Source organism: Camelus dromedarius, chromosome 9 (assembly GCF_036321535.1).
Source record: "Camelus dromedarius isolate mCamDro1 chromosome 9, mCamDro1.pat, whole genome shotgun sequence".
Taxonomy (NCBI): Eukaryota; Metazoa; Chordata; class Mammalia; order Artiodactyla; family Camelidae; genus Camelus; species Camelus dromedarius.
In genome coordinates, this window is record NC_087444.1 from 14271686 (window position 1) to 14297525 (window position 25840).

General features: G+C 46.6%; 1 protein-coding gene across 1 annotated transcript in view; it reads left to right on the plus strand.

Annotated features, from left to right (window-relative positions):
• Positions 1-21875, plus strand: part of ELAPOR1 (endosome-lysosome associated apoptosis and autophagy regulator 1) — a 60566-nt gene extending 38691 nt beyond the window's left edge. Inside the window, exons 8-22 of the mRNA XM_010975896.3 lie at positions 4106-4194; positions 7587-7764; positions 8475-8603; positions 9003-9093; positions 10723-10828; positions 11044-11181; positions 13376-13639; positions 14897-15070; positions 16994-17174; positions 17482-17578; positions 18047-18148; positions 19309-19435; positions 19513-19691; positions 20351-20516; positions 21583-21875. Coding sequence (XP_010974198.1) covers positions 4106-4194; positions 7587-7764; positions 8475-8603; positions 9003-9093; positions 10723-10828; positions 11044-11181; positions 13376-13639; positions 14897-15070; positions 16994-17174; positions 17482-17578; positions 18047-18148; positions 19309-19435; positions 19513-19691; positions 20351-20516; positions 21583-21651 — 2090 coding nt within the window. The 3' untranslated portion in view covers positions 21652-21875. The remainder of the gene's footprint in view (positions 1-4105; positions 4195-7586; positions 7765-8474; positions 8604-9002; positions 9094-10722; positions 10829-11043; positions 11182-13375; positions 13640-14896; positions 15071-16993; positions 17175-17481; positions 17579-18046; positions 18149-19308; positions 19436-19512; positions 19692-20350; positions 20517-21582) is intronic.
• Positions 21876-25840: the final 3965 nt, after the last annotated feature.

Sequence of the window (25840 nt, forward strand, 5' to 3'; positions counted from 1 at the left end):
TCTCAAGCAGACGCCCCCATCCCTACACAGACACACCCGCCTTCACACAGGTGTTACAGTCCATGTTTGCTCAGCCAAGACCAACCATTGACCTTGTGAACTGCTTATTTCTACACTGTTCCTAAAACAAAAGTCTTATTTATCTACACAGATCTTGCCAAACGAGTGTAGTTTTCAGCAAGAATAGAAATGTTTAGATCTTGGGGCAAGTTTTTATCTGTAAGTCTAAATGTCTAAATTCCTGTTTTTCCGCTTGAATTTCTTATTTCTCTTCCCTGCTCTATCAATGACAGTCTTTGTTAGTCTTTTTCTCCAGCTTCCTTTCCAGCTCCACCGTGGGACAGGGTTTAAATGGCAAGATGGTTCTAGAAAAACTGCCTACAAGTGTTTTGATCTATGTAAACTGATTTTTATCCAGAGAGCTAATGTGAAAGTGTTAGATTGGGAATCTGAGTTCTTGAAATCTATTCTTTTGCCATAAGTTTCCTAATCCACCCCCTTTGACTGGAAAGTGAGTTTTCACAATGAAGATTATGGTCAGCGTGGGGTACAAAGAGAGGCAGATTTCTTTGGGACTTGACTCTTCCAGAAGACAGGGTCAGTTGGAGGCTGGAAAAGTGCAGAGAGAGTCTCATGTGAGCCTATGATGGAAGGTACATAGATGGTCACCACCCTGTGACCATTTAGTCATTCACTTGCAGATATATTCTGAGTGCCCACGAGGTGCCAGGGCTTGGGCCTGATGCTAGGGTTGCAGCTGGTGTCTGCCCTCCAGCTTGTGTCAGAAGTGGAAACAGTTATAGAAACACCAAGTGTAAGAACTCCATGGTGCAGGAGGTGCTGGGATGAGAGTCCTGAGGGTAGTGTGTGGTGGAAGCAAAAAAGAGAAGTGGTCAGTCCTTTCTGTGGGGGGAGGAAAGGCTTCACGAGCTGTGGTCTTGAAAGATGAGCTGAGTCTTGAAAAATGAGTTGAGGATTTGATGGGGGCAGGATGTTCCAGAAGAAATGTGAGCCGAGGCCAGAAGTCTCAGGGATCCAGGAGTAACTCAGTGTGGCTGGAGCTTACTTGGAGAGAATTAGTCTCTAAGGCTAATAGGTGGGTAGGGAACAGATTATGGATGAACCCTTCTGTGTCATTGCTACAGAGTTGGGATTTGTCCCTATCAGTAGTGGAAGCCATTGAAGAATTTAAAACTGGGGAAGGACATGATCTGGCTTGTGATTTTGAAAGACCACTCTGGTTGCTGTTTGGAAAATGGTTGAGGAAGGGAAGAGCTGGAGGCAGGGGCCACAGTCGGAAGATTATGCAGCAGGGGCCATTGCTAGTATCCAGGACCTAGACCAAGGAGCTGATCGGGGTGGAGATGTCAAGGACAAAGTCTTGACTGAGAGCACCTTTCTCATTGATAGCTTAAATTTGATCATTTGGGTTAATTCCTCTGTGTTATGTTTAATATTAGGGACTCATTTCCTAATAGAATAGCACAGGGTTTAAGAGCAAAATCAATAAGGTTCAAATCCCTGCTCCACCTCTTACTAGCTATGCCACCTTGGGCAAGTTATTCGTCTGTGCCTCAGTTTCCTCATCTGCAGAATGGGAATGACAATAATCCTACTCCCTCATAGTGTCATTGTGTGGATTGATTAAAGCAGGTAAAGGATTTAGACATGCCTGGCATGTAGTAAGCACTAATTTTATAAATTCATTTACATTAAAGCTTGTCCCAGCAGTCTTCTTCTAATGTGTAAACACTCTGGGCATAGGTAACAAAAATAATAAGTCACTTGTATGGTACTTTATAATTTATAAAACATTATCTCACTTGTTAACTCATAGCCTAGTTCAGGAATGATTTCCCCATTTATAAATGAAAGAGAAACTCAGAGAGGTTAAGGGGTTTGCCCAGAGCCTGAGGTGGTGTATGAGCTGGGCCTCGTGTTCATTATGTGCTGAAATCCTCAAAGGAAATGTTTTCCTTCAATAAAAAGGATCAGAACAAGAATGCTGTACTTCCGGAGGCAGGGAGAAGCTACTGAAAGGAGGAGGAAGGCGCAGAAAGAGGAGCTGGAGCCCACAAGATAAACTTTATCTTCTTACAGTTTTGCCCAGGGCCAATCCTACAGGAATCACTTGTCACTTTCTCATAAGACGTCTAGGTGGATCACTCAAAATAGACTAGTCTCCAACTTCAACACCTTGAGGAAACCTGAGCTAGGGAAGTGAGGTCTGTCTCAGCATTTGGATTAATCATTTATTAAAACCAGCTTAGCAGTTGTCAGTGTGTAAACAGCTGGGCGATTTTTGCCAAAACCTGGAGCTGGGGGGGTCAGGCTGAGCAAATATTTGACAAGCAGAGAAAGGTCCTTGTGTGGAATGGAACACAGCTTCTAACATGTAACTTGCAATGTGCTAGATCGAACATGCGAGGTCCTGGGGATTGGCATATTTTCAGCATCTCCCCCCAAATTTCTCCTGGCCAAGTCTGTCAAAACCAGGAGTCCCTGGATCCCTCTATGTTGAAACAGGCCTTTGCTTGTTAACCAAGTAAATGAGCTGAAAAGACCCCAGCTGTTTCTCAGCCAGCAGCTCCCTCTTTCCCAGGCTAATAAGATGGGGACAGAAGATGTATGGAAATGTGTGACTGAGGAAACTCCTCAGTGCAGGCCAACAAGGCAGGTAATTAGGAGAGTCTCTGATCTAGCGACTCATTTGATGCTTTGGGAAGAAGAAGGGATCAGCTGAGAAATAAGCCTTAACTGGAAGAGACAGGAGACTTGTAATCCTTATTAAAAATCCCATGACAGTTACCAAATAAAAATAATTCCCACAGACCCAAGTGATAATAGTTACCAGCATTTAGCAAGTTCCTACTTAACAATGTATCAGGTGTGTGCTCGTTCCAGCAAGGTAGATGTTATTATTCCTGCTCTACAAATCAGGGCACCAAGGCTCAGAGAGGTTAAGTAACTTGCCTAAAGTGACACAGCTACTAAATGATTAAGTGGGATCCAAACCCAGACCTGTCTGACTTAAAATATCATTCCACTCTACCAAACAGCCTGTCAGGTAATGTACAAAGAGAGGCAGTCTCACCATTATCATCTGCTTAACTGAGGGTGACACAATATTCATATGAGACATAGTGGTGACAGTAGTACTGGTGGCAGTATTGTACTGGCACTCTGTAAAGCAAAGGTTTTTATTCTGGAGAAAATTAATTCCCTGAAAATTAAAAAAAAAAGTTATTTGCATGAATTGCGTATATTTTTCAGGATACAAGAAAGAGGTCTTTTTTTTTTCAAATTCCCAAAAGGGTTTGTAATTCAATAAAAGTGAAATCCATTGCTTTAAAGAGCGATTCATTGACATAGTTCTTGCCGTCCAGGGGCTCATAGGGTTAAAGCAGAACTAACCTCGATATAAGAACATACAGAGAGTAAAATAAATAAAATGATAGTTAATAACTTTTTTCATTAAGTACAGTCAAGGGTTAGAGATGGTGCTATGATGCCTGGGAGTGGAGAAGGTGGAAAGAGTTGGAGGAAACCATCACCTTATCCGTGTAGGATGGCTCACGAAGAAGGGGAAATCAAAAGGCGGAAGGCCTTCTAGGCATATAGTAAGAGAAAATTCAGAGAAAGAATTGGAATAAGAGGATGAAGGCACTGTCCTATGCTTTCCTATGTTTTGCTTCAACCCTTCAGGAGTAGAAATACCACCAGCACAGTCAGGATTCTGAGGCACCTGGAAGATGCAGCATTTCAGGGAATTGGGCTGGTGGTGGTTAACCTGCAAGATGGTCCTTCTGGCTACCTCCTTCCTGGCTGGTCTTGGCCCATCCACCTTTCCTTGCCCTGCTCCACAGGGTGGATCCAGTGGTTTCTCATCAGCACCAGGGAGAGGGTGCCTGAGCAGGGCTTTAGGGACTGGAAATGATGCCATTCAGGCAAAGGGAAGGTGGGTGTGCAGAACTTGCTGCTTTCCACGATATCTGTGCTGCGCTGCCCTCCAGGGTCTTGGGCGTCACAGCGTCGTGAGCAAGTGATCAAGAGCTCTGCTTCTTTATGTGACTTTAAAACATTTGTCCTTGCTTCTGCCATTTAGAAAAAGGATCCGCCACCTGCCAAGTGCGGCCAGCCTGCACGGACAGAGATTACTTCTTCACCCACACGGCCTGTGATGCCAAAGGAAAGGTGGGTAGCATGCTCTTGGGGCCCCTTTGCCCACTCCTTTGGCTTTGCCAGATTAAAAGCTCCAGAGGTCCCTGAAGCTGGCACCCGAGAAAACCCCACAGGCCCCCTCAGTGCCCCTGGGGCCAGTGGGGAGGCAAAATGAGGTCATTCATTTCAGGTCAGAAACTGTTTTTGCCACATTTGTTCTTCTGCTTATTCACATACGCTCTGCTTCAAAAAAAAAAAAAAAAACACGCTTTCATTTTCTTTTGCTTGGTTTCTTCAATTTGCTTTGCCCCCTGGGCAGTGACTGCCTGTCCATGCATTCTTATTTCCTCATGGAATCTGTCAGACTTGTCCCCTCGGCCCTGGTCTGGCGGGTTGGCCGAGGGGATGACTCCTGCTTCCTGGCTCACTGGAGAATGGCCTGACTTGTTCAGTCTCTGCCGGCTCCCTCTTCCCCCGCAGGCTTTCTGCCTCAGAAAGACTTCCCTTTGTAGTCTGCTCTGCCATCCAGTCAGCAGGCATTTTTGGGTACCAGCTGCTGTGCCGGCATCGTGCTCCAGTTGGGGGGCTGGTCAGAGATGAGTAAGACCGGCTCCTGCCCTCAGAGGGCTCACGGTCCAGTGCGGAGGGGACAAGAAGGGTGTGCAGGGCACTGGGGGAACGCAGAAAGGGAATGAGGGCCAGGGACGGCCTTTCAGAGGAGGTCATTTGTTCCCATCTACATCCAGTGACTGTGCTGGGCACTAGGTTTGCAGCAGTTCACGGAACCAAGGGAACATCTACTCCCACAGAGCTTAATTCTTGTTAGGGAGCGAGTGAAGGCAGAGACAACAGATAAACAACAAATGGGTATATAATAAGTTGGATGGTAATAAGTGGTAAGAAGAAAAACGTAAAACAGGATCAGGAGATAGCACATGACAGAGCTCTCTTAGAGAGGGTAGGGATGACCTTTCTGAGAAGGTGACCTTGGAGCAGAGGCCTGAGTGAGGTCAGGGGGAGCCAGAGCCACACCACTGTCCAGTGGGCACAGCCGGAGTAGCGGAGATGGGTGTGCGCCTGTGACATCGAGGAACAGCAGTCAGTGAGCAGGGATGGCTCCAGGGCATAAGTGGAGGGATCTGTCTGAGATTTTAGATATTCTGGAGGAACTGTCTGTATCCCTAATGCAAAGCCCCTTAGGAAAACAGGAGTCAGGAATTCTGCATCATTTAGCCCTAAGCATGTGCTTGGCTTAGGATGTATAAATGTTTGCTGGCTGGACGGCTGGCTAAATTCTCTTTTTGCTAATTAAGCATGGAATAAACTCTAGTCCTTAATGATGATTGTTTTCATAGTCATCTCTTACTCCGTCACCTTCCCTAGCAGCCAAGCAAGATGATATATCTCGTCAGTTGCCCCACAGACCTCTGTAGTGTCTGGTGTTCTGTATGACCTTGTAAAAATTATTGTCATTTTCTTGGCTTCAGTCGACTCACTAATTAAATGAGGACCATCCTGCTCCTCTTCTCCCTCCAGGACATAACATGTGTCTGACTGTGGCTGTCTTTGCTTCCTTCGGCCCTATTCCTTCCCCTCCTGGCTTAGACCAAGCCTTCTAGATCTGTTATGTGCTCTGATGCCTGTAAGCCTGGGTGTCTCCCTCCCCTGACCACCTCGGGGGACCTTTAAATTCTGGGTGGGGCCAGAGCCATTGTACCCTCACTGCAGCCCAGGCAAAGCACAGCTCAGGGAGGAGCCCCTGCAGTAGATGTGGGACGTGGTGAGGAGCCCCTTACAGAAGTTTCGTGCCTCAGATCCACACTGGTTCTGCTCTGTCTCATGATTTCACTTTGTCTTCTAAGCTGTATTTTAAAATCAAGGGACACACCTTGAACGACTCCTGTAATCCCCTCTGAGGCCTGTGCTGTTCTTCATTCTCAGGGCGGGAATGGCCTACCCTTTGGGGCTGCTGAGTGTGCTGCTCCAAGAATCAGCCCAGGCCAATCTGCCTGCTCCCAGACCTTCTCTCTATGAGACCCGAGGGGACAAGTCGGGGGAGATGAGGTTAGAGCACTAGTCTGGGGCTCCAGCCATTGGCTGAGGTTGCCTCTGTTCTGCTCAGAGGAAGGCTGAGCTGAGCAGGGGAGGAGTTGTCTGTTCAGGGCTCAACTTCAATGAAGGCAGCATGGGCTCCTTTTAAGACCTTGTCATTTCTTATCCTGAATAAAGTGGACAGATACCTAATTCACCCACCTTTTCACACGTACAGTATGCTGCACAGAGCATTTCTGGCACCACTCCAGGGCAATCCTTTTGTCTCTGACTTGCCCGAGGACCACACAGGAAGCTGTCCAACCTCACCCCTGACTTGCTGGGGCCTCCTGCAGTCCATCTCCTCTGCTCTATCCAGTGCCTCCAGCAAAAGCCTCGGGGCGGCCCTAGTAACTGACAGACACAATGCTTCTCTTGCCTGCTGACCTGGTTGACCAGTCCCCTTGCCTATTATCCCCCTCAGTTTTTTGAAATATAATTGACACATAACATTACGTAAGTTTAAGGTGTACAATGTGTTGATTCGATACACTTACATATTGCAAAATGATGACCACCACAGAGTTAGCTAACACCTCCATTGGGTCACATAATGACCATTTCTTTATGGTGGTGAGAATGTTTAAGATCTACTCTCTTAGCAACTCTCGAGTATATGATACAGTCTGACTAACTCTAATCACTGTGCTGTACCATAGATCCCCAGAACTTCCTGGCCTTATAACTGCAAATTTCTATTCTTTGACGATTGTTCCTCTTGCCTTGATGTTCTAGAGAATGCCGTGTCTGTACCCCCATGGGGATTGTTACTGTGTGATTAGTGCCCTTGTTAGACGGTGAGCTCCTTGAGGTCAGGGGCCCGGTCAGTCATCTCTGAGTCACCAGGTCTGGCACAGAAATGTATTAGACTTTCTATAAATGTCTACTGAATACATGAGAAAGCACAGCAAACACTTGGAAGACAAATTGGGACGCCTTAGCCACCCTTCTTTCCTCAGGGCTTACGTGAGCCAACTCCATGCCTTTTTGTGTTCTGGGATCTTCACCAGCTGCTTGTCCTGTGACACTGGTAGTGATAAGAGTCTACACTGGAATCAGAGCTTTCTCTAGAGACAGCTGGTCCCCCCATTCCCTCGGACACACAAGTCCTCTTCAGGTCTCTCTCTCTTCATCCAGTCAACATTCTCCAGCAGGTATTTATGATGCACCGCCGTGTGCTTGGCACTGGGCTAGGTGCCTGCCATACATCGGTGACCAAAACAAAGTTCCCCACCCTGCTGGAGCTTACACCAGAGCCCAGGGCCCCCCACCTTCCACGCAGATTCCTGAAGATGTGCTGCTCCCACACAGGCAGCCGTGCTTTGTTTCTGCAGACGCAGCTCATGTACAAATGGGCCCAGCCGAAAGTCTGCAGCGAAGATCTGGAGGGGGCGGTGAGGCTGCCCGCCTCTGGCGGGAAGACCCGCTGCCCGCCCTGCAACCCAGGCTTCTTCAAGACCAACAGCAGCGCCTGCGAGCCCTGCCCTTATGGCTCTTACTCCAATGGCTCCGGTAACCCCCCTCCTGCCCCACTCCCTGCCGCACATCCCTTCTCACACCACTCATGTGGGCGGGCCGCATGGGCGCAGAGTGTCAGCTGAATACGGCGTCTGTCCGTCCCAGGGAAGCAGTGTGGGCCAGGCCACCTCTGAGGACTAAGTTCAGGGGAGGAGCCATCAAGTGGGCCGGGTCTGTAGGTCCGAGCCACACCTAGAACCGCCTGCCTTCCTCCTCATTCCAACTGCAAATGTGACTCAGTCCTGAAGGGACCTCATCCTCACAACAGAGGCTTCCACCACGTGGCAGTGGTGCTAACTAGAAGGTTCGGGGAGCTAGGATGGCCATCTTGACACGAATAGAACTTGTAAGCCACTCTGCAAAGAGGAATTGGGGGATTTGTGTGTCCACCGTTGTGAATGCATTTGCTGATAATGATGTGAGAAATAATATGCGCTATGTGTATCAGCCTAGAAGATACATTTAAGCTTTGAAATGAATCATTTGACGGGCATGCAGGCTAGCTAGGATATTGGAATGAAGGGTCAGTGTTGACATACACTGTCAGAGTGTTCTCGAGTCAGCTTGATTTAACTGTGCAGTTGTGCGCAGCCCCACCCTTGTGGGGCTGCCCACCGCTGTTGCCACTTGTCTGTGTAACAGCAGCTCCAGGCAGGGTGGCTGCAGCCTTCCTGCTGAATGCGGGGATCTTATGGCTCCCCCAGATTGTAGCCACTGCCCAGCGGGGACTGAACCTGCCGTGGGGTTCGAATACAAATGGTGGAACACGCTGCCCACAAACATGGAAACGACTGTCCTCAGCGGGATCAACTTTGAGTACAAGGGCATGACAGGTAATCGCCTCCCCGACCAGGAGCTCTCAGCTCGCTGCCCTGCCACAGGGGCTCTTCCCACCTCATGTCTCCTCATAGCAGTGATGTCTGGAAAAAACCCAGCTAATCAGGCCATGCATTCCCCTGAATGCTCTACTCCTTATGGACATAATTCTACCAAACCTTAGTTTTTGAGACAAAAACAGAACTAGAAACAACGTGCACATGCTCCAAAGATCTTGCTCTGAGAGTTTCAGAGCCTTTGACCAAAGTAACCAGAAGAGTAACTTGGTCCGTGTTCCGTGGTAGTTCTGGACATCTCAAAGGATGGTGTTATCACCCTTCCAGAGTGTCATCTGAGTGCAAGTCTGCCCTGCACCCAAGACTGCTCAGTATTAACTCCTCCCTCTCCTTTTCCAGGCTGGGAGGTGGCTGATGACCACATTTATACAGCTGTTGGAGCCTCAGACAATGACTTCATGATTCTCACCCTGGTTGTGCCGGGATTTAGGTGAGAAATGCAAAGCTAAGGGGAAGCCCATGCCAACCTCAGCCACATCCAAGTCCCACACAGCTTGGAGTGTTGTAGAGGAGAGGGCTTCTGGCTTGCGGAAGTGTCGGTTCAGAGCAGAGGAGACCAGGGTAATGGTCTGACAGAGTCACCCTGAACGCTAACACTCGTTCCTAGCTGCTCCCCAGGCTGATTTGCCTACTGCTTTCTCATCCCATCTAGCTTCTCCCATCATTTAGCCACACGCTACTCGAATTCTTCCTCCTCACAGCATGAGATAAGATTTTTTTTAAAAAACTGTAAAACATAAAGCCAGACGTGCACATAGACAGTTCATCTTTATTTGGTGCAAGAAGATTAGGAGGGATTGTTCTTATTGTCTTATTTGCCTCCATGTCCCAAGAAGACCTAGGACAATAAGCAACTTGTTTGCCACTAAAAAAACAAAAAAACCCAAAAACTACAAGCAGGTGGTTCCATGGAAGGAGCACTGGACTAGAACACAGGGCACTTGAACTTTGCCACTGACTAGCTCTGTGAACTTGGGAAAGCCACTATTCCCCTGTAGGCTTTAGGCTCCTCGTCTGTAAAACAAGAGGGATTGACAGTCTGTGATTCTGGGCTAGCTCAGGTTGAGCCCATTGGTTAGCACAGCTGTGTAGACAGCAGCTGGGACCTGGAGGTCCTCAGATTTCAAGAAAATGGCAAAAGCTGAAAGAAAAGCCATAAATGGATTTCCAAAGCCCAAGTGACGTCTTCTGGCTACATCTGCTTTAAAGATGAGGGGGAACCACGAATGGGCTTGCTTATTGCCAGTCTGGCTTCTCCCTTCCCTCTTTCAAGCTCCCTCCTTTCCATCCCTGCGCAGCGCTCAGCCCACGGTAGTTGCTCAAAAGGTGTTAGTTTCCCTTCCCTTAACTTACATTACTCAGAGCTGAACAGCTTATTCCATGTTCATGAGGTGAGCAAACTTTTTAGACTTTTGAGAGGGAACATTTGCCAAAGTACTTTTCAATTTGGAAATCTGGTTACAGTAGTAAAGCACTTCCTCACCCACCCACCCCACCCCCATCCTTACCCACTGGGCATGGCTCTCTCTTTCATAAAAGAAGGACCAGTCTGAGAACTTTACTAAAGAAATTACAAGTTGAAGTATCTGCTCATTTGACCTAGGCAAAACCCTCACTATCCTGGGAGGTGCGCTGCTGAGCAAATGTGGACAATTGACATATTATGATAGTGGTGCTTCTCAAACTTTAATGAGCATATGAATCACCTGGAGTCATGTTAACGCACAGATTCTGATTCAGTGGGTCTGGACACCACACTCTGCCAGCAAGGCCATACAGCATTTTATAAAGCACTTCCACGTCTCATATGCCTTTCAATCTCACCACAATGATAGGTGGTAAATAAGAAAGATACTATCACATCCCTTTTACAAACGAGGAAACTACATTTTGTCTAGGTCTAGGTCACGCAGCTAGGGTGGCAGAGTTGGACTTAGTCCGTGCTCTTTCCAGCATACTCAGAACTTAATCTGCCCCCAGCAGACCCTTTGCTGCCATCTGGGTTCTTCAATAACCACTGCCTGGCCTCTGGAACTGACTTCCGATTTCTGCCCCACAGACCTCCACAATCAGTGATGGCAGACACAGAGAATAAAGAGATGGCCAGGATCACGTTTGTCTTTGAGACCATCTGTTCTGTGAACTGCGAGCTTTACTTCATGGTGGTATGTCTTCCTTTCTTTGCCCGCTTTGGGGCTTCCAAGGACTATTTGGGAGGGTTGGTCCCCTCTGCCCCATGGACCTGACTGTCTGGGACTTCACCATTTAATATGGGTCTGACCAATTGTGATGGCCCCCAGGATGGCAGCACTGTGGGCACCCTCTCCCACACCAGCCACCCAGCCATCTTGCCTTCTTCACTTGCCTCTCTTGGGTTCAGGGTGTGAATTCGAGGACCAACACTCCTGTGGAGACATGGAAAGGTTCTAAAGGCAAACAGTCCTATACCTACATCATCGAGGAGAATGCTACCATGAGCTTCACCTGGGCCTTCCAGAGGACCACGTTTCATGAGACAGTAAGCTCCTCCCCTTCCTCAGACCCCCAGCTTCCAGAAGAGACCTCTGAACCTGGGAGGATTCCTAAGGCTAGCTTAAGTATGAGCTTCAGAATCCAATGATCGGAAGAATCTTAGGGAGTTAAGCAGAGAACCTCCTATTCCAGCCTCCTGAGGAGCATCAAGCCTTGTCCAAATGACTTCCAGGGGAAGGTGACACTGTCACCTCCTAAAATGACCTCACTCCCCTCAGTAGACCCTGCCCTGAGGACCTGGTATACCCTGTTCAGCCCTGTTCATATTTTTATTTTTTTTATTTTTTAACCAAAAACACCTTTATTTTTGTCTTCAAAGAACAAACTGTTCTTTTCCCAAAATAATCATGATTAATTTACAAAAATGAGCATTTACAATGCATCTTGAAAGCATTTCCCTTTAATGGGAAACTTGGCTTCACAGAATCCAAACATTAAAAGGTTAAAAAAAATCTACTTTGTTGTCATCATAAGACAAAACAGAATCTAGCAAAAGTCAAGGATATCCATTCATACTTCAGGTCCTTTTCCAGGAACTAACATTGTTATATTGTTTCCATTTTGCAAAATTTGATCTAATTTAGTAATTCTTCTTCCTTCTGGTGTGATTTCATGTTATTCAGTATGTTTATTTGTCCAGTATCCTATCTCCTGCACTGGTTTGTATGCTATTTGAAGACAACAGCCGTGATTTAAGAATAGTGCCCAGTCACGGCGTCAAGTGCACAGACTGTGCAATCACTGTCTGTTGAATGAATGAATGACAATCAGAACTAGTTTCCAGAGTCCTCTTTTAAGGCTCATTCCAGACCCTGGTGCCTCTCAGCCGGCCAGATAGACAAAAAGGCCTGATCTGGGGAGTTTAAATGCCAGGTTGTGGAACGGGACTGCTATCCACTACTGTAAAGGCAAGTTCAAACAAAGAAGGCTGACAATGCATTCACTAAGTGTGAACCTTATCCGGTGACAGTGAATTTTGAGGAGTCCCTGCCTCAAGAAAACCCTACCACCCCGAAGAAGAGATGTGGGTTGCCTGAGGCCACGGAGACTTGGAGCCTCGAGGAGAGCCGCGGAGAAGGAAAGCAATCAGTCCAGTACATTTTCTTAACACTTAGCCAGGGCTGTGCTGCCCTTCAGCCCCAACTCAGAGTTTCAGCTCCCCACCCCAGCTCCCCACAGAACAACCATTACCTAGAGGGAGCAGCTACAACAGGTTAGTGGTAGTAGCATTAGTCGCCATGGCTACCCTGTTCATATTTTTATTTAAAAAAAATTTTTTTTATTGAGTTATAGTCAGTTTACAATGTGTCCATTTCTGGTGTACAGCACACTTTTTCTGTCATACATGAATATACGTATATTCGTTTTCATGTTCTTTTTCACCATGAGCTACTACAAGATCTTGACTATATTTCCCTGTGCTATACAGTATAGACTTGTTTATCTATTTTATATATACCTGTCAGTATCTATAAATCTCGAACTCCCAGTCTGTCCCTATATACCCCCCTCCCCTCACCAAAAAAAAAAAAAGAAGACAAATGAACTTAAATATAAAACAGAAACAGACTCACAGACATATTTTTAATAACAACAACTCTGGTTTTATTTTCTTAACTCAAAATAATGCAGGTTTATTGCAAGAAAATATACAAGTAAAAAGAAATAAGCAAAAAGAAGAAATAAAATCACCCATAATCCTACCACCCAGAGATGACCCAGTTAACATGTGGAATATCTCCTATGCAGTCTTCATTTCTCTACAAATATTGTTTTCCTTTTATAAGGAAAAGAACTGCTTTATATATATGTTTAAGAGTATCTAGGGGAGAGTATAGCTCAGTGGTAGAGTGCATGCCTAGCATCCATCCCCAGTATCTACATTAAATATAAATAAAAACCTAATAACCCTCCCCCCAAATTTTTTTAAAAGGGTATCTATTGCATATTGCCCCATGGTACTTAATATTTTATATGCCATTTAAACTATTCAATCATTTTTAAATGACACAAAATGTACATTTAGAGTTAATAGTGAGTAGAAAGGATACGAAGCTTCTGAAGATTTTTCTCAAGTATCATAGGATAAAAAAGATTAAATCATACTCTACTATTTCCAGAGCACTCAGTTGCAGCTGCTCAGGCCTTGGCCCACTCTCCTCTTCACTCTTTGTTTCCAGGGCAGAAAGTACACCAAAGACGTCGCCAAGATCTACTCCATCAATGTCACCAATGTCATGCATGGAGTGGCCTCCTACTGCCGTCCCTGTGCCTTGGAAGCCTCTGACGTGGGCTCTTCCTGCACCTCCTGTCCTGCCGGTTACTATATTGATCGGGAGTCAGGAACCTGCCGCTCCTGCCCCGCTAACACAATCCTGAAAGCCCACCAGCCTTATGGCGCCCAGGCCTGCGTGCCCTGCGGTCCAGGCACCAAGAGCAACAAGGTAGCAGCAGTTGACCTTGGCTCTCTGGATGGGCCACCTCAGAGAGTGCTGGGTCCTGGGTGGGATTCTTGAGGGGCTGATACTCAAGGACTCCCCTGAGCATACTCCCAGGTTGGAGTCCTAGTGGACACTCATCCAGGCTGTGACTGTAGATGGAGAGTTCTTAGTGGGAGGGGGTGGTTTTCAGGGTCTGAGCTTCAGTCATGGACAAGTCTCATCTTGAGGTGATGGGTAAGGGAGATCTGTGACCATGTGGTCCAGAGGGTTATTTGGCATCTGTGCAGAGACTCAAGGGGAAGGAGCAGTGGGACTTGTGGTTCGCATTCAGCCTACTTCAATCCAGCCTGTTATTATGGGAATTTGTCCCCTCTTCTTGGGGAAGGTAACCCACCTCTGCTGGGACATACAGTTAATTGGCATTGCCATCTCCTCTCCCAAGGGTCTCTTCTGAAGTGGAACAGCAGTGCTGTTGCCCCCATGCACTTTCCGAATGGAAGAAAGTACCACGGCCAAAAGCTCTTAGTTATTCATTAATGCCTTTAAATAAACTTTAACTGATTACAGCCACATGGACACGCATCTGCAAGGCACTGTTTACACAGTCTGCAGACGTTGCTCCATTTAGCTGTGCAGTAAGTGCCTCGATTCTGCAGACCCCTGGCAACCTATTTGAGGCGCCCTGGACTTTCATTACAAACTTCTTCCCCCAGGGCTCCCCCTGCTGCTGTGGGAGGGACTGACAGTTGTATACTGCATGGGGACCTTAAAACGGAGCAAGGAAGGGGTTTATGGTTCAGTTTCTCACAGAAAGCCTGGGAAAAAGGAACCTGGGGTTCGGTGAGTTTTAAATGGGGGCAGGGGGCCAGGCTTGGAGCTTCTCTTCTGCTATCCTGGACACCTGTCTTCCAGTTAGCTCCTGTTGTCTTCTGCTTGAAAGTAAGAAGGGATCTCTTGTGACTTGAGAGAGTTCTATAATCTAGGCCTAGGAAAAGGCTACAGAATCGGACCAAAGTACCTACTGAAAAATAACAGGTTTGGGTTTGTACGTCGTATCAGTGCTAATTACTGAATGGCAAGATGCGCATAAACTCCACTGGCCTCTGGTTGACGTCTTTTAACGCCCACCCCCTGTCCATACTTCCTCTGCTTTCACCCAGCATGGGCCGGGCCAGGCTGGGGAGAGGGACTGCCACTCTCCACTGGGCACCCCCAAGGCCCTGCCTGTGCCGCCGGCCTGATGGATCCCTTTCCCCTCAGATCCACTCTCTGTGCTACAACGACTGTACCTTCTCAGTCAGCACTCCGAGCAGGACTTATGACTACAACTTCCTGGCTTTGGGAAACACCGTCTCTGTGGCTGGGGGGCCAAGCTTCACTTCCAAAGGGCTGAAATACTTCCACCACTTTACCCTCAGTCTCTGCGGAAACCAGGTAAGGTGTGCAGGCGCCGACAGTGTGAGCACGGAAAGGGGGCGCCAGTGGATAAGAGGCCAGAGAGGACACAGGAGATTCAGGCAGCAGAGGAACCGGGGGGATTCAAAGGTTTTTAAATGATTATTATTCTCCCTGAGGACTTTCTCCTCCAAAGTCAAGTCATTTGGATTAGAAACATTTACAAAAATGAAAATGTTTAAAATAAAGTATCCATTGACTCCTCCCTGACCTTTCTTTATTCCCTCAAAATGATTACATGGAAACTATGCATGTGTATCAGCTATACTTCAATTTTAAAAAAACTATGTAGGAGAAAGATTTTTCTTTTTCCTTGAAAAAGCAGTCTCCAGTAATCATGGCACTTGTTCATGTGTTGTCTAGAGGCTGGATAAAATAAATCATGCTTAGTTCGTCTACATGTATCTTTGCTGACAGTACATGTTACCGTCAGCATTTCATGCTGCTGCAAATATTCTGGATCCCAGATTCAAAGGCAGAAATGTAAAGGGTGATCACATCAAGACTGCACTTGACTAAATTACAAACAAGCCAGGATTAACAGTCGGAAAATCAGTTTCGAACGTTACAAAATAAAGAGTGTCTTGAGCATGTAGTCTGTGACTCTGTGTGGAGGTAAGGCCTTTACACCACACAGCTTCTAGACATCTTCTGCAGCACACAAAACAGTTGATTTGTGTTCATATAGAGAACTTGTCGAGAAATAGGCTAATCTGTGAAAGACTGGAGACAGATGTCTCTATCTCGTTTTTCAAAAGTCTTTGAAGAAGTTAAAAGAGAGCCTGCGAGGTGACAGTGATGACTCAGGAATTGAGACTGATGAAAGCAAGTCCCACATAGCAAAAATTTCATTCAGTGAGTTGGGAGAGAGAAGATGGGAATTTGGAGAGTCTGTGTTTTTTTCTGCTTTCTTTTTTTCTTCTTCTTTGCTTCCTTATTCTTATATAACGTGAAGGTTTCTTTCTGTTCTCGTGTTCTTTACCTATTTCTTACAATCTTGACAATAAATGCCAGATTTAGCAACTTAGCTCTATTTGTAATAAAATTTATAGTATCGAAAATCCTGCATTCTAAATGCTTAGTCTACTTAAGTTTAAAATATTGAACAAATGATTTTACATTAGCAGGCAAGTTATATATTGATATTCCATACATTTAAGAAATTTTTGAAGGAACCATCCATATCTCAATATTTCTTCTATTACAAAATCACGAGGAAGGAGTCTCAGTTCCTACCATCTTCCAGAGTTCTATTCTATACAGTTTGGGTTGTTTTAGGAGGAGAAGCAATCTTTCTTCTCTTGATAAATATTTTTTCATGGAATAGGTTCCAGTTGCTCCTACGATGCCCTCCCTCCAGAGAGGGAAAAGGCTGGTTATGAGGACCCTGTTTTAACCCCTGGGAGACACTATCTGGAAAGTGCTTCCAAGACAAGCATGGTGGAATCACAGCTCCGAGGAAGTCACAGACAGGGAATGTGAAACAGGCCAGATATTCAAATAAATTTCATGTGGTCAGTCACATGTTTCAGTATCTGCTGAGAAAACCGACTAGGATAAGGAAGGCCCTTAACCAGTGGGCTGGTAGATTAGATCTCCAAATCAGTTGCCACCATCACAACCCTGCTCCTACAAGCCTCCCAGGTGACTCCATGGAAACAAAAGACTGAGGGGGGAGGTCTCTGGCCAGAGTTCCAGAAACTAGGACACCTAGGCCTTATCCTTAGCTTTTTTATCTTTTTAAATCTGTCTTGTAATTAGAATCGGGATGAATCATTCCACTGCAGCATACTCTTGGAAGGCTGAAATTTTAGACATGGAAATACTGTTCCCTGTTCCCTTTTGGGACTTCTTCTGTGATCACTCGCTCCTTCCCACTTCCTCCCCACATCCCCTGCCCAGGGTAAGAAAATGTCCGTGTGCACCGACAATGTCACAGACCTCCGGATTCCTGAGGGTGAGTCAGGTTTCTCCAAATCCATCACAGCCTACGTCTGCCAAGCTGTCATCATTCCCCCGGAGGTGACAGGCTACAAGGCCGGAGTGTCCTCGCAGCCTGTCAGCCTCGCCGATCGACTTATCGGTGAGTAACTCAGTTGCTCTAGTCTGTTTTTCGTGAATCTGTGTAAGAGAGAGTGAGGCTACTGGGCACTAAGGTGAAAGGTCCCAGATGAGGGAGGGGCCCATCATCCTGACCTCTGTTTTCTAGTCCATCCTGGGATACCAAGTGCCCCAGGAGCTGCTGACAAAACTTTGGTTCACCCTTTATGAGCCATTTAGGGATGTGATGAGATGAAGGCAGGTTGGATGTGGACAGATATTGAAAGGATTGAAGTAGTTGCCAGCTAAATGCTACTAGTGAGAACTAATTAGGAGCTCTAATTTGGCAGGCGTGACAACAAATATGACTCTGGATGGAATCACCTCCCCAGCTGAACTTTTCCACCCGGAGTCCTTGGGAATACCGGACGTGATCTTCTTTTATAGGTGAAAACGAGAGGCTAGGGTAATGCAAGGGAAACCAAGGCCCCCCCCCCACCGCAATCTCTGTTGTGTCCCTCCCTCTCTAGCCACCTACTACTCATCAAGTCAGAACACATCCAAGGGCTAGCAGATCTGCCTAGCCATGAGAGCTAAAGGCTGGGAGTTCTCCATCCCAGCTTCTTGGGTATTACTGGGGCAGGTCTGCCCCAGCAGCAGGGAGGAATATTGGATGACCTATGGAGGACTACCCTTCCCATCTAAGGAGGCTCCAGTATTATGCATATGCTAACATTTCCTAGACCAGCACATCTCCCCCGACCAGATCTCCCTGATCCTCACTCTCTCCTATGCGTCAGGCTGGAGCCCAAGTCCTGACTCCCCCAGTGGGGGAACTGTTCCATGTTGACTTGGTGGCTCTCCAGTGGCACAGATGAGTGACTCATTCCCCCATGGGGGCTGTTTTCTCTGCAGGTCCAATGACGTGACCCAGTCCTGCAGTTCTGGGAGGTCAACCACCATCCGCGTCAGATGCAGTCCGCTGAAACCTGTGCCTGGGAGTCTGTCGCTGCCAAGGTAAAGGGATGTAACAAAGTCTCCCTTCCTTGGACTCATCCCACCCCAAGAACCAAAGGTTACTGAAAAAGAGCAAAAGAGAAAACCATCCGAGATCCATTAATGGGCTCTTGGGGACACAGCCATGCCTCCAAATCCTCAGTCTTTAGATATCAAGAATGGGTCAGGAGGAAGAGCCAAAGCTGCCCTCCCACTCCCAGACCACAGCGGGGCAGCTGCCTAGCAAAGTGACTGAGTGCTGGGGCTGAGAGCCACATTCAATTTCCCTCTTCCATTTCCTAGCTCTGTTATGGATACAGTTCTTACCTTCTCGAAGCCTCCTCTTCCTTATATGTAAAATGGGGATGATAATAAATTCCCTTACGGGGTTGCTGTAAGGATTAAAGGACACAATGAAATTTGAGGACTTCCCCCGGTGTCAGCAATGTACTTGCTATGACTATTAGGGTTAGTAAAAGTTTAGGGAATCCTAGCAATCTCTCCACAATGAAAAGACCCAATTCTGAGTGTGATAGCAGAGTGCACTAAATCGAGAATTCTTGAACTAATCTGACTACAGTACCCTACCCCCACCTCCCTTTTCATTTTTTATTTTTCCACACAACACTAACATCTTGAGGGGCACTAGTGTCTTGAGGAAGATGGTCAGGGAGATGGAGAGCCAAGCAGGACATTTTGACCCAGCAGTGGTGTCAAAATGTAGGCTCGCTCTTCTCGTTGCAAACATCACAGAAAAGTACATGACAGGGAGCCATGACCTGAAGTCCGTTCCTGAACCCTGCCCCACCACCCTCCCCGGCAAGAAGCTGCATAAAAGTGACTTTTGCAAAATGTCACATGTCCATGGGGAGAACAGGAGCCTCTGTTAGCTGGGCAGGTTAGTTGGGCAGCCTGCTGGGGCTCAGACAGCTTACATTAGCTCTCATCTGCTGTCAGTAGAAACAAACAGGCAGAAGGTGGGGAACCTAGGGGAGGGTGCTTAGCAGAAGGACAGTCGGAGAGCAAAACCTGGGTTAAGGACTAGGTGGAAGGATCCTGATGGAGCTAAGAGTTTGGCAAGGAGAGGATGGATCAGGCAAGCTGTGAGATGACAGGACTCCAGCCAGATCTTCCCAGCTGTCTGGCGAGTAAGCCCTCAAGTCTCCTTTCTGCTTTGCTAGCACATGCTCCGAAGGGACCTGTGATGGCTGTAACTTCCACTTCCTGTGGGAGAGCGTGGCTGCCTGCCCGCTCTGCTCGGCTGCTGACTACCACGCTATCATCAGTAGCTGCGTGGCTGGGATCCAGGTATGTTTCTCTGTTTGGGGACTTCCCAGGAGAGAACAGAATGTGATATCTGAGTTCCTTGTTTTTCTCCCCAACAGAAAACGACCTACGTGTGGCGAGAACCAAAGCTATGCTCCGGTGGCATCTCCCTGCCTGAGCAGAGAGTCACCATCTGCAAAACGTTAGATTTCTGGCTGAAAGTGGGCATCTCTGGAGGCACCTGCACTGCCATCCTGCTCACCGTCTTGACCTGTTACTTTTGGAAAAAGAATCAAAAGTACATATGGGGTATTGGAGTTTGGGGGTAGCCAGGGTGGGATCTTTGAGTGAGGAGGGGAATATCTGAGAGTATAAATTCATGGAGCTTTTCTCTGGAGTTGGCCATATCCCTGTGACTCTGGCCAGAGACTTGCTGAGCCACTTATTCGGTATATGCCTTGGTTATTCTGACTCCTAAACAGGGATGGTACCACATGGCAATCTATGAATGGCTGTTAGATCATCAAAAGGAAACCAACGATGGGGGGAGGGTATAGCTAGTGGTAGAGTGCATGCTTACCATACATGAGATCCTGGGTTCAATCCCCAGTACCTCCGTTAAAATAAATAAACCTAACCCCACCAAAAAAAAAAAAAAGAAAAAAGAAAAAAAGCAGAGAATTCTTAATTTGTTGTTATTAACAAAAATAATGACTTTATAATTCCAATATTTCTATTAAGCCTTGAGATCACAGAAACAGCCAGCCTTAAGGAAAAAGATCACTGACCTGGGAGCCAAGAGTCTTAGCTATATGCCCGGACCTAATACCATTTTGCCATGCTTCACTTCCATTACCCATGGTATGGGAATACCTATTTATCACCCAGCTTTTCTCCTTCTTTCCCCTTTAGTTCACATTTTGGTGTCTTGTCTTTCCCTTCCTCCTTGTTTCATAGATTAGAGTACAAGTACTCCAAGCTGGTGATGAATGCTACCCTCAAGGACTGTGACCTGCCAGCAGCTGACAGTTGTGCCATCATGGAGGGCGAAGATGTGGAGGATGACCTCATCTTCACCAGCAAGAAGTCACTCTTTGGGAAGATCAAATCATTTACCTCCAAGGTAGGGAGCACTGAGGTCAGCCTGGAGAGCTGGAAAAGACACCAGTCCTAGGACACTGAATGGTGCCACACCGTTCAGGGACCACTACTCTGCCCTCCACCCTCCATTCTATTCTGTCCCCCCACCCTGAGAATCCTGGCTTCTGCCTCTTGTATTTCCACACCGACACTCTTTCCTCTGGGGCCCAAGGCTGCTCTTGACGAGGCCCCTTTTCTCCCAACATGCACTCCAGTTCATGGACTGTTTGGGCCCTTTAACTTCCAGAAGGAGTACCGAACCATCCATGTTGTAAGAATCATCCCTGCTCCTGCCCTTTTTTTTTTTTTGGAGGGAGGGGAAGAGGCGATCTCTAGGATCAACTTCTGATGGAAGTGAGGGTCTCCTTTGGCCAGCGGAGGATGCTGTCCCCTGGATGTCTGGGCCAGTCCTTTGAGGGCTGAGTCATAGCTAAGTCTATCTAGGCTGTTCACTGCCGAGCAGTTCTGAGCTGGGAGAGCTGTGGGTGAGTGAGTGAGTTTGAAGCTCATAAATGCAGTTCAGACAACACTCACTGGGCGTGGGACAAGCAGAGACTATTCAAGCAACTGCTCCAGGGCCACAGGTTTCTGTGGTCCCACTCTGGCAGCACCCACAACTCACAGCCACCCTGATTCAGCTCATCCAAACTGGGTAGGGAGGGTGGTAAGGAGAGGAATGTGGGTAGGTGTTTCCCGAACCTCATTCCCCTATGCTGACCTCCCAGGGCAACTCCCTTGGCCTCCTTAGATGTTGACTGTTTTTTTTTTAACCAATGGGGGAATAATTTACCCTGGAAACCTTGAGTCTTTCTGGAACTTCCAGAATTCAGCAAATATGTAAAGCAAGGGGTTTTAAAGATGTTTCTTATCCTCTGACTGACTGAAGGGGGCAAGAAGAATAGAGGATATCTTATGTCCATGTTTCCACAAAGTGACTAAAAGCAAGAATCTCATGAGGCTTCCTCTGTCACCTATCTTCCATTTTTCTCCTTTGTTCCCCAAACTTGCCCGTGTGCAGCAGCCAGCTCCTGTCACCATCTCTCTTTCAGAGGACTCCTGATGGGTTTGACTCGGTGCCACTGAAGACATCCTCAGGAGGCCCAGACATGGACCTGTGAGGGGCGCTGCCCCGCCTCACCTGCCCCCTCACCTGAGCACCGCACCTGGCAAGCCTGTGGCAGTGTGGGTGCCAGCTTCCTGCAACACCCACTGCCGGAAATCTCTTCATTGTGGCCTTATCAGAAGAAGTTTGAATTTCAGAGCTTTGTTTTTTTATAGAGTACCCAAACCTTCCTTTCTGCTTGCCTCAAACCTGCCAAATATACCCACACTTTGTTTATATATCACTCCCTCGCTTGCATCTTGTTTCCCAAAATGGCCCAGCCGTCGGAGCCATAGCTTCATCTGCTCATATTTCTTATAGCTCTGGAACAAAAATGTTTCTCTCTTCTTAAGTATAGAAACTACTTCCTCTGTCCTCTTACTTAAGGGCAGAAGCAGCTGGGAGTTTCCCTGATCACATGCCCTCAGCACACGACTTTAGGAGCGAGGCTGGGGGAGGAGGGTATTGGCAGCCCTGATGCACCATCTTCGTGGTTGCCTGGATTCACCTCTCCTGGAATACCAGCTCGAACTGGCATAATGGATAGGCTGAGGACCAGATGAGCAAGGCCTGGGTAAGAAAAGGCTTGATAAGCACAAAGAGAGGCAATAAGGAAGGTTTTGTTTTGTTTTGTTTTGTTTTAAAACTAGGTACTTCATTCCCTTCCCTAAAGTGATAAATATTTTCACTGGAGCCAAAGGAAGAAGTTCGTCAAGAAAATACCCAAAGCTCTGATGGACATGGATCTATTCTCCCCCTACCTTTTTTTTTTTTTTTTTAACCTCCCTCCATCTCCTTATGACACTAAAGAGAACCAGGTAAGTCCCAAGCCCAGATGTTCAAGCTTTAGTCTCTATTTGCTTTTACCCAGAGATGCCAAACATTGCCAGTGAGCAAAATTCCTCACCCTTGAGTCCCCATTCCTAGAGACCTGGGCCATATTAGGGAACAAGAGTATCATATTTTGAAAGAACACAAGGAGGCCAAGGTTTTAGTGGGGCCATACTGGGGAGCCAGCCCTAACTGGGATGGACCTGAGGTGGCCATGATGTCTGCTTCTAAGCTTAACACATCCACTCAGCCACAGAATAAACAATTTCTAGGCTGGCCAAGAAAGGCATGGACTCCCAGCCCACACCCCAGCAGCAGATCCAGATCAGCCTACCGGACTAACTAGGGGAGCTGGACAAGGTGTCCACCAAACTGGGACCTTCGCAATTTCAAGTCCCTGTCCTTCCCTTCTTCTGTTCTCATTTCCTCTGTGTGCTAAAAAACTAAAAAGGCTTCTGGTCCCAGCTTCTGGCAGTATCCCTTCTGAAAGGTGAGTAAAGTCAAAGTCCTCTGCGCCCCCTTTCTCCACTTCCACGTCAAGTTATATCCGATGAAATTTAAGCAGCTAGAATGGTAAAACCAGAGCAAGAGTTTAAATTCTATTTGTCTTTCTACTAATGGCAATTCTCCTTCCCTCACTATCTGGCTAGAATGACCAAACCTGGTCAAGGGCCCAGTTGCCCATGGTTTGTGCCTGTCCCCTTTCTTAAATGGCCATTTGGTGACCAGAAGGTAGGTGAAGAATTTAGACAGCACTTCTAAGTGGTTTGTCTGCCACATAATGGTTTGCTGATCTGATTGGCCTCTGCTACCCTGGCAGTGGTCTTGTAAAAGGGTCAGTGAGAACTGGAACCCTGCTGTGACTTCTGGCCAACAGGAGCGTCACTGAAGGCAGGCTTCAGTTTGGTTCAGTGAATCAAAGCTTTTCTTTGGTATCTAAATTCTCCCTCCTCCTGTCTTCTTGTGGGACTCAGGCTCTCAGAACCTGTGGCCATGGTGGGATTTACCCCAGTGGATGCAGACAGCTAGCTTCCGAGCTCCAGCCTAAAGTCTTCTGTAGCCTCAACAATACCCCAGGCATCTGCTTTTCCACCAAATAACTTTCTTTTGTGACAAAGGCCACAGACGGTCCTTAGAGTATTCTAGAATCAACAGGAAAAAGCACACACCCTGCTGACGTCTTTACTCTGACATCTTGAAACCGAGTGCTCCCAGAGCAACCTCAGACTCCACTGATTTGGTCATAATACTTTAAGGATCTCCTTCCTGCCTTTCAACTACCCCTTAGTGTACCAACTTCTGCGTATCTTCCTTGTGTCCTGGCAGGGGCTCCTGAGTTATGCTATGGGAGTCACCTGTTGCTCCCCCAGCAACTTAGACACACCTTCGATATTTTTTAACAGTTCTATTGAGATGTAATTCAAATCCATACTATTCACTCATTTAAAATGTACAATTCAAGGGGGAGGGAAATAGCTCAGAGGTAGAGTGCATGCTTAGCATGCAGGAGGTCCTGGGTTCAATCCCCAGTACCTCCATTAAGAAAAGAAAAAAGAGGAAAAAAAAATGTGCGACTCAATAGATTTTTAGTATACTCACAGAATTGTGCATCCATTACCACAACCAAATTTAAAACAGACACATGTTACTTTACGTAGCTAAGGCTATAGTGTTTTGCACAAGCTATTGGGGGAGAGACTGTGGGCTCAGGAGATAAAATACTTCAATCCTATTTGGCTACTTAGGAGTCCTTGAACACATATGTAACTCTTACCATGTAGACATCACCTCTGTTTGGCCAGGAATACAAATGAAGATTGTGCTGTATTCAAGGACCAGGGGATTTCTTATGCCAACAAAACTTTTTTTTTTTTTTTGTCTCACTCTACATTAAAGATAAGACTGACTATATTTATACAACAGAGACTTTGTAATGGATTTTTCAGCTTTGTGAAACCAAATTTTTGTCTCATCAAGACTGACTGGATTTCCTTTTTACTCTGTATTCCCAGAGTTTGTAGTTTAGTTTGTTAGGGGATGGGTATTGCATGTCACACTTTTTTGTGAAATAAAAAATACATTTTAGTTGTTTTTCTTGAACATGGGTTGGATGGCTGGATGGGTGAGTGAGAAATGGTAAATGTTCTTGAAGCTTAAACTGAAGAGAAAGACTCTAGAACCCCAAAGTGACAGAGAAAAAGGCATACTTGGGAACAATATGGACCTACACTAGAAGCCTCTCACCGCCTGTTGAGGGATCAGCCGTCAACCAAAGCCTCAGTTTCCACAATAATAAAAAGCAGCTGATAATGCCTTACCTCCCAAGATTGGGTGAGGATCAAAAAAGAGAACACATAAAACATTTAGCATGTCAGGTCCATTCCCTTCCAGTTCAGTTTTCTCGTGGGTGGCACTGAGGTCAGCCACATAACGATGTACCTACAAAGAGGTAAAATTAGCTTATTTGGTTTGAGGTGGATTATTATGGACCAGATGTGGATAAAATCCTAGAGGACATCAAGGATGCACCATTTCCCAGGGAAGCTGGATTTTCCTGTTTCAGTGCTTTCCATCACTCTAGTTGTGGGCACTTAATCCCCTAAAAACAATTCCCTTAGCTAGTTGGTTGTGACCCATGTTTGTTTTGACTGGTGGTACCTGGGTTGTACTGGTGATTAAATATCACCCCCTGCTTATAGGATAAAGTCCAAACTCTTTAGAATGAAAGTAGGAAAGGAAGCTCGAATTCATTTGTCATTTCTATGTGTCAAGACTGGAATAAGTGCTTTCAGAGCATTGCCTACCTGGTGCTCAGAAAAGCCCTGGAGGCAAGTCCTATCCCCACTGTAATAGGTGAGGAAACTGCATCTCCCACAGATTTAGTAATGTGGTGTACACAGTCCCTAACAGCACATCCTTGTACTCTAACCACACTGAATTTTTGACTGTCCCTCAGTCACAAGCTCTTATCACAACTCTCTGCCTTGACAAATGCCTCTGCTTCTTCCCCTCCCTTTCCTTTTCACCTGACAGACTCCCACCAAGTGTTCAAGGTCACCCCGCTGTGAAACCTTCCCTGGTTCACCCACTGGGGATGCAGTAGTGAAGAAGCAATCACATGGGAATGCCGCAGTTAGCTGACCTGAATTCAGTCATGTACTTACTGTGCAGCGTCCCAGTGCATCAAATAAGCAACAGACATGACCAAGCTTGAAACCAGGGTGGGGGCTGTGGGGAATGTGTGAAGTGAAACACATTGTCAGGTGACCAGGCGAGAAGAGTCTAATGACTTGGTCTAAAACTTAATGAAGACATTTAATTGATTGAGAACCACAGAGCAACAATGGGTATTAGAGAGCCAGAGAAATTGATGT